Here is a 13,829-nt window from a genome sequence, read left to right on the forward strand (position 1 = left end):
TGATATTACAACAGACTACTTTAATTTCTTTATTCTATTATATTGGGTACATCTAAGAGGGTAAAAACAGGGCAAAATGCAGAGTGTACCAAAATAACACTATACAAAACCTTAGCATCTCACTGAATTTCCACATCAGTGACCTTGCGCTCAATTTTGGTCTTAGGAATAGTGATGTAAAGCACACCATTTTTCAACTCAGCCTTAACCTTGTCCTTCTCACAATTATCTGGGATCACTAGACGTGTATCATAAGAACTATAGGTCTTGCTTGACCAAGAATCACCACCACCTTGTTCATTCTTATGGCCACCTTTTATAACAAGTACATTGTCTTCCACAGACACCTTCACATCTTCTTTGGCAAGACCGGGCATGTCGAACCGCATTTTTATTTCATGCTCTTCTTCTTTGATGTCCCAAGGAGCTCGAATTTCACCCCCTCCTAGGTTTCTTACAGGGAATGCCATGGTATCTTCGAAAATTCGGTCCATTGTGTCTAGCATTTGGCGCATGCTCCTCATAGGTGACCATGGGTCCAATACACCTGCAAATATGTCACAAGTCAACATACATGTATGGTAAGTGGTACCAACTTCGTGCATTACCGAACTCTATGCGATATTGATTTTTACATTATTATTATTATAAGATTTCATGTATTTAGCATGTGAAATGTGAAATTTTGTATGTTAAAGATCATATAACTATGAGTTGAACCCGGGCGTAATAAACTTTTGCAAAATAATGATGAGATGAAATTAGATGATTTCAAAATAAATCAAACCAAACCCCAAAGTTTATTACATTTTGGCAACCTATTAGTATTGAGATGTTTAGGAATTTAGCTTTTTTTTTATTTGTTTATGACTTCTACTCGACATGTTGAGTTTGGATAATGATGTTTTCTAATTAGTCATTTTCAATCATTTTGTGGGGAAAATCCACAATAGTTATGGAATATGATGAATATCACATGTCCCAAATGATATCATATTCTATGTTTTAATAATACTCCATTTTATTACGTTTTGTTTTTAAAAAAATTATTTTATCCACGCATTACTATATGATTGACTTGGGATAGAAAATAAGATATCGTTGAGGACAAAGGATTTCAATCCATGGATAAACCCACATGGTTATGCCAATATCTAAAGTCACGTTATTATCCAATATTGACTTTTATTCTTTTGGTTATTACCAAACTTGGCTGCGAAGGGTTTCTATCCTATAATTTCACTAAAGCAAGATATTTGAAAACTATAGGGGAAAATGTAAAGAAAAATTCTTGTAGTGGCAAGGCAATAATGGAGTTCAGGACAATAACAACCACTACAATATTTATGAAGCATCACCAATGACATAATCACAACCTGAGCTGATATCATTTAATAATCATTCAAACAATATCTAATCCAATCACATGCAAAACTTAGAATTTGTGAATAAAAATTCATTATATATTATTGTTGAATATGAATGATATATGCATTATGGAAGAGTGTGAGACTCAACATAATGGTAGTAATTATAAGTTACAAGTTAAATCCTAGAAATAGCTATCGAGTTATGAGATAAGATTGCGTACATTTATTCTTTTTCGATATCAATTATCTCGGCATGGAAAGAATGGAGACTTACCAAATGGTGAAATTTCAGTTGCAGCCCTGCGTGGCTTTCGTTCCACCGAGGTACCTTGTTCTCTCTTGCTAACATGCACATCCACAGAATTATCCTTGTTGTCACTATTGGCCTGAGCTCTCACTTTTGGCAAAACTCTCTTTGATGTTGGAAAAAAGGCAAAGCTGGGTGAAATAACTACATTCTTGCATGGTTTGGTAAAGTACACTGTTTTTTGAGATAGCATAGGTGAAGCAGTAGTTAAGGACAGTGCTTGAGCCATGTGTTAAATAAAAAAGAAAATTGAATATTGAGCAAAGTTCAAATAATGAATGTTAAGCAATGTTCAAGTGTTTGTGTGTTGATGAGAGTGAGGAGTGAATGTGAACATATATAGGAAGTGGATGTGAAAAATGGAGAAGGGTCTTGAGAGTTTGAGAGGAAGTTCGAAAGTTCTGGACCCAACAACACTCCAATTTGTCTTTTGTCTTTGTCTTAACTTATTCTCAAGGTTTCCGGAATGCTCTTCAAATCTATTTCATATCATTAAGAGAACAATAATATGATGATACATCTACAAATTATGCCCACACCACTGATAATAAGTAAAAACAAAAAAAATATTGAATATTTAAATTTTTTGTATTAACATATATATTTTCAGATATGATTTAGGATAAAAGATTTTGGTTGATAGGTCCAATTATGATTTATTGCAACTAGATACTTGAATTTTGTAATTCTTAATCCACCCAGTATTCAAATTTTCATTTTATTCATTGGACATTTTTTCAGAATCTATCCTTTCCTTTCTCTTCTCCTCATCCAACTGTTGCCAGCTCAAAATAAAAGTATGGAATATGTTTTTCACTCAAAGTATGGAATATGTTTTTCACTCAAAATAAAAGTATTGTAACAAGAATAAGATCAAAGGGCATCAATATTTCGTCTTAATCTTTTAAGTGCAACATATATCTAATACTTATATAATAATCAACAAAATGGTATAGTTAGAATATGTTTTGTTATACGCCTAAAACCTGATTGTCATGATGACATTAGTTAGTATATGTTTTTGTTTTGTGGCTTTTGATATGCTGATATTTTATTTTATTTTGGGTAATATGCTATGGTTTGTTTTTACATAAAATGTCAGAGTTGGTATTATAGCAGAAGATAGAAAATTGTTATTTAGTGATGCTGCCATGTAATAATGCACGAGATTTTCATTATCGTGAAGCTTCTAGTGCTCTCAGATAAGGTAAATCTTGCAAGAACAAAATTCTATTCTTTCAGTATATGTAAAGTTATAAACACTTTCAGTAAGAACAAAATTCTAGCGCTCTCAATTGATTGAATAGCACCTAGGTGTTAAAAAAAGATTGATGTGTGGACTCCAAACCGTTCACACAAGTCCTCAAAACCAAAACCATGCAAAAGCTTGGAGTCTTTTTCTGTACTTAGGGTAAAAAGAAGAGGATTTTTTTAGTCCCTATCATATCATACTTGCAGTGTACTATTCTGTTCCTTTCAATCCTTTGTCTATTGTGGATGATAATGTTGAGAAAAAAGAAACACAAGCAAAGGGTTTTCTCAAAATATACATATGGTGAAAGTAAAAACTTGACTGGAAAAGGAGGTTTTGATTCTATTTATATGGGTGTATTCAGCCTCAGCAATGATGAAAGTGAAACCACACAACCCTTGTTGTTAAATTATTGGACTTGCAGCAAAGCAAAGTTTCTCAAAGTTTCAATGCAGAACGTGAAGCTTTGGAATATGTTAGGCACAGGAACTTAGTGAAGATTATCACCTCTTCCTCTAGCCTTTATTATAAGGGAGATGAGTTTAAGGCTCTAGTTATGCAATTCATGCCTAATGGCAATTTTGACATGAAAGATATATTTGTTGTCCCAAATCATATCTTATCCATTCTCTCGCCCAATGATAATGAAGTAAGTATTTAAAACTTTTAATTGACATGATATATTTTTATTGGGGTGAGACAATGTATGAAACAAGATTTAGGACAATAATATCTATGTTCTTTGATGTGTGTTTATACTCCAAAAAAAGTTGATGGCTTAGGATATGCTTTGACCTTGTTGCAAAGATTTAGGACATAATATTACTTCTGTCATGGACTACTTGCACCATGACTATGACCCACCACTAGTCCATTGTGATCTCAAAGCTCCAATGTTCTATTAAGATTAAAGTATGGTAGCACATGTTGGTGATTTTGGATTGGCCAGGTTTCTTTCTCAAAATCTATCACATAAAGAGTATATGTATGTGTATATATATGGCTATTTAATATTTATGGTGACGCCTATAGTTTTGGTATCCAGCTGTTAGAGATGTTCATAGGAATCATAGCCAAAAAACCAATTCAGAATTATTCAAAGAAGGGTTAAGCCTTAACGAACTTGCATCAGTCATGGATTAGAATAAAGGTCATTGATCAAAGGCTTATTAAAGGTTATGAATATTTGACACAAAGCTCAAGCACTGATTGTCATAGTGTTGACTTTAGTGGCAACAGCTTTAATAATGGTAACACATATTGGATGGGAAAAGCTTTAGACTGCACAGATGCGGTTATTAGAGTAGGATTGTGTTGTACAATTCAACAGCCTAAAGATCGTTGGACCATGCAACATGCAACAAAATTGCAGGCAATTAGACAGACGCGGTTATTAGAGTAGGAGTGTATAGTTGGTCTAATGCCCCTTTACTATTTTATAGTAATGATATATCATCCTACAAAAACTTCTTACAAATCTTCTTATATCATAAGAAAGTAACATATGTCACTTGTCATAATAAGATATAATCTTATGATACATGTTACTTATCATATATTGTAAGAGAATTTGTTGAAGAATATACCACTTTTTGCTAATTTAACAACAAATGTAACTCGGATGACACAAGAAGGTTGATGACGAAATTTGAAATTACAACTAAGTTGCAAGTTATAAGTACTAATTGGACAAAACATAAGGAAGATGAGCACACACAATTCTTTGAAAGAACAAAATAAAATGAGTGGATATATGTTGATCAATAACATTATTGATATGTCAGGGACAAAACTCTGGGAGGTACATAGTTGACATAGTCAAAGTTAGATCTATGTCTTTACCGACAAGTTGGGTCAGGACCACATAACAAACAAACCCCATGACATTTAGTTCATTCAGTGTTATAAATAAGTAACATAGTGACGTTTCCTTGAACATGGAATTAAAGCTGCAACCAGAGACTTCCTTCACATAAACACATACATAGGTTCTTGTTCATTACATTGTTTTCTTAGTAATATATAACAAACCAAAGTTATCCAAATACACAGCATAGTTAAATAAATAAGCAAGCAACATAAGATTACAAAAACACTGTTCAATTTAAAATGAAACCAAAGTAGAAGATACTAATTTTAATTAAACCTGAGCAAAGCAATATCAGAATTATTACTGGCCCTTGATGATCCAACCCTTGGGCTGCTATTGCTACTACTATCAGAAAATGAGGCAATTGTTTTATGCAAAACACCAGATGGAGATGAAACCAATGTTCCCAAAGTGTTGCTGCTTGATTCAGCATGTGTTATTACAGGAGATGATTGATTAGAGGCTGCATCATTAGTGATAGTGCTTGGCCTTAAAACTTCAGCTAATGGACCCCCTAGTGTTGTTGAAGCTACCCAACTTGATGATGATGAAGATGGGGTTAGCCAATTTGAGAGATGGGTTTTAGTATCATTTTGTTTAGTGTTGTTTCCATTCTCCATTAGGCCTAAACCCATGTCAATAGTACCGATGTCTTCATGCACACAACCACCCCCCATTGATAGATCAAGAGAAAATTTACCAATTGATGCAGCATTGCTCTTGTTGTTGGTGTTACCATTGCTTTCTTCTATTGACCATGCATCGATGTAGCCTCTTGGTTTCGGGGATTGGAGACTTTCCATAGGAAAGTCGAGAGCATTAAGGAACATAGAAGAGCGCCTGTTCTGTTGATCTAGTACTCCAGAATTATAAATTCCAAATGAATTCAGATACTGAGGCTCAGTGTTTCCAACTTTGTTATGCATCAGACACTGAAATTCTGAGTCAGAAGCACCAAGGGAAATAGGATCTCCATTCAGCATCCATTCCAGGCCCCTTCACATTCAAACACCAAATCAGTGACAGAGTAGTCAACTAAAGTCCATTACATCAGAACATCACTAAACAAAGCATTTACTCAGCTACTCAAATGAAGAATACAGGAATATATACACTCAAACTAAAAAAGCTAACTATTGTAGTTTAATGCTCAGAAAAAAACTTATAAATCAAATTTTTCCATAAGGATTAAGATTAAAGGAATAAAAAAAGAATAGTAGTTTATCACTCTAAAGTTGTTATGATTGGAAGGTAGGTTTCATATAACATCATTTTTAGCTATGTTATCTAGTTTTCATTATTGTTTAGGAATTAGGACGAAGTACTGAACAAACAGAGTTCTGCAAATCATGCAAACCTTAATAGAAACTAATCAGACATATTGAATCCTAACTTCAATTTCTCGCACCTGGGTTCCTTATTTGAAGAAACAGAAGCAACAGAGTCAAAGTTCCCAGTTTTGACACCAAAGTTATGATGAAGAGAAAGGGAAGAAGTATCAAGGTATCGATTACTGGCACCAGAAGAAACAAACTGAGAAGCACATCCATCTTTTTTAGTTGTGGTGTTATTAGAAATAGACACACTAACATCAGAAGCAGGAAAAGGATTAGAATCATGGCGAGCCCTCTTGATCTGGTTCTGGTTGTTGTTGTTGTTGTTGTTATTGATGTGAACTTCCACAGGCTTTCTTGAACGGGGACGGCCTCTATGCATATGCCTCTCACAATATTTGTGGTTTGGTGCCACATCTCTTGAACATCTCCATTTCTTACCGTCTGTTCTTCTGCACCTACCTGGCTCAGGATCATTGCTTGATAGCCTCAAATTGAAACCACTATTCACTGCTCAAAAAGAAAAAAGGCACAATGGAATGCAAATTTTAAGAAAAAATAGGAAAGACAAACTGAAACCGACATAATTTACTACTACTGAAAGAAAGCAACATATCATGAATAAAAGAAAGGGTCATTGATGGAATTAACAAAAGGCATACTCTTTGACACAAAAATACAAGCACATGAGGCAACAACAAAGGCACAAACTTTTCATGTGGAATAGACTAATAAAGACAGAAAAGGCATAAGGGTATCATCTATTCTCAGTGAAAATAGTTATAACCACAAAGACATGAAAAAATTATGAAATGGAAAAACAAGTTTACATACAAGTAGAGCGAGAAACTGTTGGTATAAGAAGATCTGGGGGAATAGGAATAGAAGCCATCATGTACTTGTAAATCATAGCTTGTCTTTCAAGTTCTTTCCATTGTGCACTTGTGAAAGGAAACCCCAATGAAGCTGCCATCACCTCTGCTATAATAAACACAAGCACATAAAGATACAAGTCAAAACTACATCTCTCTTTTGACCCTATAATTTTTCCAATATAAAAAAGATTCAACCTTTAAGATAAAACTAGCCAGAAACAAGTGATTATAAACAAACCTGAGGATTTAAAGGCTGGGTAAGTCAAAGTGGTGGTACCAGAAGTATAATAAGGAGAAATATCAAAAGGCTGCTGCTGCAAAGTTCTTACAGGTACAGAAGAAGCAGCACCATCAATAGCACCAGCACCAAGAGCAGAATAAGAACCAGTTGTTGAAACAAAGTTCATATGATTAGTCAAATTAGACATATAAGTAGTGTGAACAGGAACATCACCATCACCAGAGAGATCATTATCAAAGGGTTGTGACAGTGGATGGTGGTGATGATTATGATGCAGCATCATCATATTATTCTTATTACTAGGGAATGCTTCAAGGGTATGCTGCAACTTCTTCAAACCCAACCCAACAACACTACTAGTAGTAGTATGAGTAGTACTAACACTACTTTTATTAGGTTCCTTGTGTGAAACGCCAAATTCACCCATAATAACTTAAAACAAATACTTAATGGCTAAAAATAGAAAACCACTTTCCCATCATAAAAAGAAACACATACTACCAAACTCTTGGGGTATGGTATTGGAAGATGCTTCTGTTTATGGATTTTGGATATGTCTATCTATCTAACAATAATAATGATCATAATAATAACACGCAAAGTGAGTACTATGTTTGGTTTCTCTCTCTCTTTATACGTTATAGTGCTTGATAGGTGTTGTGAAATGGAGAGAAGTAAGAGGGGTTGATGAGTGAGATTTCAATTTGAAATATATTCTATTATCAAAAATAGATGTAGAAAATTTTCTTATATAGAGTTTATTTTGTTTATTAATAGTTATTTTATAAATAACATATATAAAATAATATTATTATCTTAAAAGTATAATATTATTATCTTATTTATGACAGTTTCTGGGTTGCCGCCATTCTAGGCTTTTACTTTGCTTCCATGCTTGCAACATTCGCACCACACGCTACAAGACAAATTAGTAAAAAGTGATCCCTTTTTTGTTCCATTTATTTTCAAGTTTCCATCTATTTTGACGCAGTTTTTATCTCTCCTCATTTTTGTGCTAGAAATTTTATAAAGAATATGCAAATCAATATCTTTGAAAGATTTGTATAAAAGTGCCGTATCAATATCCTTATTCTTATAGGGTTTGAAACAAAAAAGAATGTACTCAAAGTGTATGAGTTAGAGTCATAAAAAAAAGTTCTATACATTAACATTACATTATTTATTATTATATTTTATCATTTTGACTCTTTAAAAAATAATACAACTAAATCATAAATAATATAGTCTATATAAATATTTAATCATTTTGACTCTTTAAAAAATAATACAACTAAATCATAGTCTATATAAATATTTAGATTAACAATGAACAGGTCAATTTGACTAAGATGTGATAGTAAAAAATATTGTTCTAAAGCTAATTAAACCTGCCACATGATACTCCTATCTCACATACAAATGTAGCACACCAACTAAACGGAATCATTAGAGAGGATTTGGACACACCCTTTACTACCACGGTCACCGTTTTTGTTATTTATAAACGTTACGGGTATGCTTATAAGAAGGTACTTATTTGGCAGAATTTGGCACGTAGCTAGACAGAACAGACTGTCGTATCTGTTCTGTTTTCTTTTTCCTTTTTAATGATTTCACTTTTTTTACTTATAGCATATATTTTGATCTTAATGTTTAGCTCTAATTTATTTATACATACTTTGAATATAAAACAAATTTCATATGATAGGTTCCTTCCTGTTCTAATAATATCTATCAAACCTTAACACAATGTGTTTAACTTTTAATTGTACTATTTGCCTTGGATGTGAAATTGTGAAGAGATATGCTATCAGCACCTAATATGCAAAAAGCATAATTGGAGATAGAGATACAAAGAATTACTAAAATTAAAATAGAATAATGTGAATGGTTTTGTGGTTATATTGTGTTTATAATACTTATAAATAGCAGAAAATACAAGGGTTATGTGTTGCAATTATGATCACAATATAATTGTGTACATAATATCACTAACAACATATATTACAGATATATACCTCAATTTGAAATTGTTATTGAAAATTTTATATATCAACTGAGTTTTATACATTGTCATTATATTATTCATGATTCATATTTACTCTTCAAGAAAATAATACAAATGGATAGTAGATAATATATAACTGTATAAATATTTACACTATAATGTAGATATTACATTCAAAATTTATATGCAATACATTTATAACTAAAAGAAGTGATATTTTTTTCATATTATAAGTAATATTTTTTACCTTTTAAGCAAAGAATTAATCTATTTTAGGACTATGATTGGCATTTCTAATAAGTATAGCTACTAGGAATTAAATCTTTTTAAGGTTCATATATATGTTAATCATTAATAAATAATTAAATATGAAAAATGTTATTTTTACTCAATCTCGCTTCTGATCCTGTCTCCTATAGCTAAGTCAGTGGCAATTAGCAGGACGGTGCTATATTGATTCCGGGTTGTGCAAATGAGCAACCCTGAATTTTTTTTTAAAATATATGTATATTATTTATATAGAAAAATATATGTATATTATTTATATAGAAAAATATATGTTTGGTTAGTGTAAAAGTTCTATATAATGTTACTATATTATTCTTCATCTTTATTTAATCATCGACTATTCACAAAAGTAAATCAAGTTAGTGTTGGATGATAAAGTGACTATATATAAATTTTTACACTTATATATTAATATTACACTCTTGTTTACAACTCTACAAGACCAAATTTTTTTGTGTAAATGACATAACATGTCATGTCATGTGAAACTTAAAGACCAAATTGTTTAATTATTTTACTATATCATACCTATGCAACTTAAAGAACTTCATGATCATCTCTCTGAGATAAATATCTAACTGATTTTTTTGTATATCTTATTTGAGTCTATCGCAGTTTTTCTCTAGTTTTGTCATTGAATTTGAAAACTTTATACACATGATTTTTGTTCAACTGATTTAGTGGTATTTGCTAATCAACTTGAGATTTATATCATTAACATGCATAATATTCTTTAAAAAATGAATGAATAATCTTGAAGATAATTTAGTTGAAATTGGAATATACATTTTTACGCATTAGTTTATATTCTTCTGAAGTGAGTAATAAAATTCTAGAAATTTTTTTTTCAACTATGAAAAGTATGAAAAAAATAGGTTGCATTGAATGGAATATGCATAAATGAATAATTGTCTAATTGCTTATATTCAACAAGAAGTGTTTAATAATATTGACAAAGAATTGATTACAAAATGAGAAATGTAATTTATTTGATTAAATATATTTAGTGAAAAATGTTATTTATTTATTTAATATATTTAAATTTTGTAATTTTTTCATTAATATTTTCTTTTTATAATCGATGTTATACATTGTTTTAAGGATTTAATATATATACACTTGATAGTGTAAGTGTTTTTATACTATCAACAAATTTGATTTATTAATCATTATTCTCAAAACAAAAGTAATACAAATCAATGATGTGCTGACAGTGTAAAAAACTTGACACTGTTAGTGCACAAATTATAAACTTTTTACTTGTGAATCTGTTTTAATTCTTTTCACTGATATATGCATCTAAGATTTCCAGCTTCACAAAAGGAAGTACGAATCATACTGTTTCTGTCTTTGTAACCATTGGCAAAAAACATAAAGCTAATAACAAGCTAGAAAAAGCAGAATATTTTATAATAGCGAGTAAAGTGCTCAGGGAATTTTCACCAAAAAGTTCTCAGGGAATTAGTCATAACCTTATTCTTTCCAGTATATTAGAACACATTCCTATTAACAATTCAGTGTAAAAGAGAAAGACACTAGTAAATTCCAAAGTCACATTTTTCTACTACTTTCCAATTCAAATTTCCTTATGAAGGATTCAACTAGGTGGGTATGTTCCAAGATTCTTGCTGCAATGCCACCATCAATCCCCCTTATCATATGTACATTTTTGTACATGAAAGTAAGGTCTATGCCTAAGGTTTGACTTGTGAGTTGTGAATATTATTTCTCTGCATATTTACTGGTATGGTGAAATGTGACAGTCACATGGGTTCTTAATAATGAAATAAATAATGTTAGCTCAGTGTATGAAGGTATTTAAGAAGATGAAAAATAATTTGGTATATGTGATGTTGACATACCGACACCGCATGCAGATTGTAGAATAAGCATTTCAATCAACTATTAATGAGCATGTCCAGATCATATAGCCATTAATTAATACTTATTTACAAGTACATCAAAACTAACAGAAAAAATAATGTGATAGGAAACATTTACTCTTTAAATAATGAGATAATATATTTAACTTAAGAGTAAAAGCAAAATCAACAGCTTTAGAAAGATAATATGTTAAGTAAGAATCATCTCCAAATTAAGTAAGTGTTACAAAATAATAAACAAAAGATAATACAAACTAAGTAAGTGTTACAAAATAATAAACAAAAGATAATACGCTATGATATTTTTATCTTTTTATTATTATTAAATTATATTTTTATTATTGAAAAAGATAAGGGGAAATAACAAATTGTATATCCTCTTAAAAGATTCTGGTTGATAGATATGATAGTAGATATGAGTAGTTTGTGTTTCAAATATGAACCGCTACACGTCAACTGGGCTTTAACACAATGACATTTGATGTACCATACTAAAGAAGCTAATAATTAATTGCACGATGCTTCTTCTCCCGAAAGTTCCTTTTTTTTTCTTTCATATTTCGAACAATTACTTAGGTAAAAAATATTACATTGCATGCCTCATTCAGGTAGGCATGAGAAAAAGTGAAGGACAATTAGGAGCCCTCTTTTCCTTCATCTATAAAATTAAAAGTACAAGTCCTAGTTTTGGGCACCATATTTTTGTTAAAACATACTGGGGTGTCTTTCTTTCACCAACCAAACGCCCAAACCTTTATTATGAGTAGCTTTTGTTAGTTAAATCAATCCGTAGTTTTTTCCATGGTTATAACCCTGCCCAACTATCAATTTGGTTATATCGGGAAATCGATGAGGATAAAATAATTATATTATACTTGTAATTAAATTGATTAAAATCAGAAAATATTAGTTAGAGCTAATCAAACCAATTTGCAAATGATTTTTTTTATATTTTTCAAAACAAAAACGTGGAAGATTTGAACCTTTAATTAAATAGTTTATAGTAACATTGTCAGTCATAATATCAATATAATAATTTTATGTTGTAAATAATAATATTTTTCTTTATAAAATTATTATAATATATATGTTAACTATGATTTAAATCAGCATTTGAACAGTTATATCATTTAATATTACTCTAACTGGTTTAATTGTCTATATGATATTAATAACACTTTTGTTAAGGGAATGTTTCCAATGGAGTCAAAAGACGTTACTTATTTGGTACATTATCCCACTATCATATAACTCTGTAAGCATGGAACGTTACAGAAGTCCCCAAAGACCAAAAAACAATGTGATGGGAATGACAAAATGCTAATAACATAGTCATTTTTTAAATAACCATGTGATTTTAACGTAATTACACACTACCTTAAACAAATCAATTATAGTTTGAGAACTAAACAGCAAGAACTAAATAACAAGTATGATTGAAAAAAACAAAGTGACATGTGTAGAAAGAAAGATAAGACCAAGAAATGAGTCAGAAATGGTGTGAGAATACAGCTGTAGAATGCAAGCACAATGTCACTATCAGTACTTTCAATTTTGCAAAATATCACAGCAACCAACCACTTCTTACCATTTCCTCTCTCATTTGACATTGACATTTTTACTTTTTTTTACTTTTCTTTGTTACTATTCCCAATTTGCAAACCGTAAATTTCACTCTACTTCATATTTATCACTATCCCTTACATAATGACATAGTGCATGAGCATTAATATTAGTGATGCCTTGGCCTAAACGCAACGAAGCTTTTAACCTAACTCCTATAGTACTCTTCTTTCCTTTGTAATCCTCTACGTTATTTGTCTTTATTGGTCATTAGGGTGTAGTAACGTCACTTCACATTTCAGGTACCAGATATTTTTTCCTACGACCTTGGTAAGTTGGAAGATGGGAGACAAAAATGTCATGGTCGATCACTCTCATACACATGATAAATACTACCTCTGGTTATATTTATAAAGTCATTTCAAAATATATTTGGTGAACTTGGATCCTTAATCAATATGGTAATAACATAAATAGAAAAAAAATGCTAAAAATAATTAATTTAAGTTACATTGATATTTTCAAGGACTATTCTGGGTTTTTTGACTTTTTTAGAAATCAAGTTTGTATATATAAATTTTGAGAGACCAAATCAAGTATTCAGTCTATATATTATTATTTTAAAATTTACTAAGTACATTATTTTCCAATACAAAAATATATCTCTTTTGTGTTTTAACAATTCCCTATGATATCATATCAATGAATATATTATTTTTTTATTTTCCTAAATTGCCAAGTCGAGAATATGTTTCAGTACAATTGGTGGATAATTAATTTCTTTAAGTATAACATTGAAGGTTTCCATTCTCACCGTATGTATAGAAAAATAAATTTT

General features: G+C 30.9%; 2 protein-coding genes across 3 annotated transcripts; both read right to left on the minus strand.

The window, feature by feature from the left end:
- Window positions 1-2,074, minus strand: LOC109328363 (small heat shock protein, chloroplastic). The gene is made up of 2 exons (XM_019561797.1): window positions 1,645-2,074; window positions 1-547 (listed from the first exon to the last, which is right to left on the minus strand). Exons 1-2 carry the CDS (start codon window positions 1,904-1,906, stop codon window positions 120-122), a joined length of 690 nt encoding a protein of 229 aa, XP_019417342.1. The 5' UTR covers window positions 1,907-2,074; the 3' UTR covers window positions 1-119.
- Window positions 4,873-7,926, minus strand: LOC109328362 (growth-regulating factor 7-like). 2 transcript variants are annotated; one of them, XM_019561795.1, is made up of 5 exons: window positions 7,247-7,926; window positions 6,968-7,114; window positions 6,208-6,643; window positions 5,065-5,795; window positions 4,873-5,032 (listed from the first exon to the last, which is right to left on the minus strand). In XM_019561795.1, the coding sequence occupies exons 1-4, from the start codon at window positions 7,674-7,676 to the stop codon at window positions 5,066-5,068; spliced, it is 1,743 nt and encodes a 580-aa protein (XP_019417340.1). In that variant the 5' UTR covers window positions 7,677-7,926; the 3' UTR covers window positions 4,873-5,032; window position 5,065. The 2 variants fall into 2 exon arrangements, with proteins under 2 accessions (XP_019417340.1, XP_019417341.1); XM_019561796.1 differs by having other exon boundaries at window positions 4,873-5,795; window positions 6,968-7,111.

This window comes from Lupinus angustifolius, chromosome LG15 (genome assembly GCF_001865875.1).
Source record: "Lupinus angustifolius cultivar Tanjil chromosome LG15, LupAngTanjil_v1.0, whole genome shotgun sequence".
NCBI lineage: Eukaryota > Viridiplantae > Streptophyta > Magnoliopsida > Fabales > Fabaceae > Lupinus > Lupinus angustifolius.

Coding starts and splice junctions, on each gene's coding strand:
- LOC109328362 (XM_019561795.1), bottom strand. CDS start 7,676: ATGGGTGAATTTGGCGTTTCACACAAGGAACCTAATAAAAGTAGTGTT. Junction 7,115..7,246: donor CCCAGCCTTTAAATCCTCAG/GTTTGTTTATAA, acceptor TGTTTATTATAG/CAGAGGTGATGGCAGCTTCA. Junction 5,796..6,207: donor TCTTCAAATAAGGAACCCAG/GTGCGAGAAATT, acceptor TTGAATGTGAAG/GGGCCTGGAATGGATGCTGA.
- LOC109328363 (XM_019561797.1), bottom strand. CDS start 1,906: ATGGCTCAAGCACTGTCCTTAACTACTGCTTCACCTATGCTATCTCAA. Junction 548..1,644: donor AACTGAAATTTCACCATTTG/GTAAGTCTCCAT, acceptor ACATATTTGCAG/GTGTATTGGACCCATGGTCA.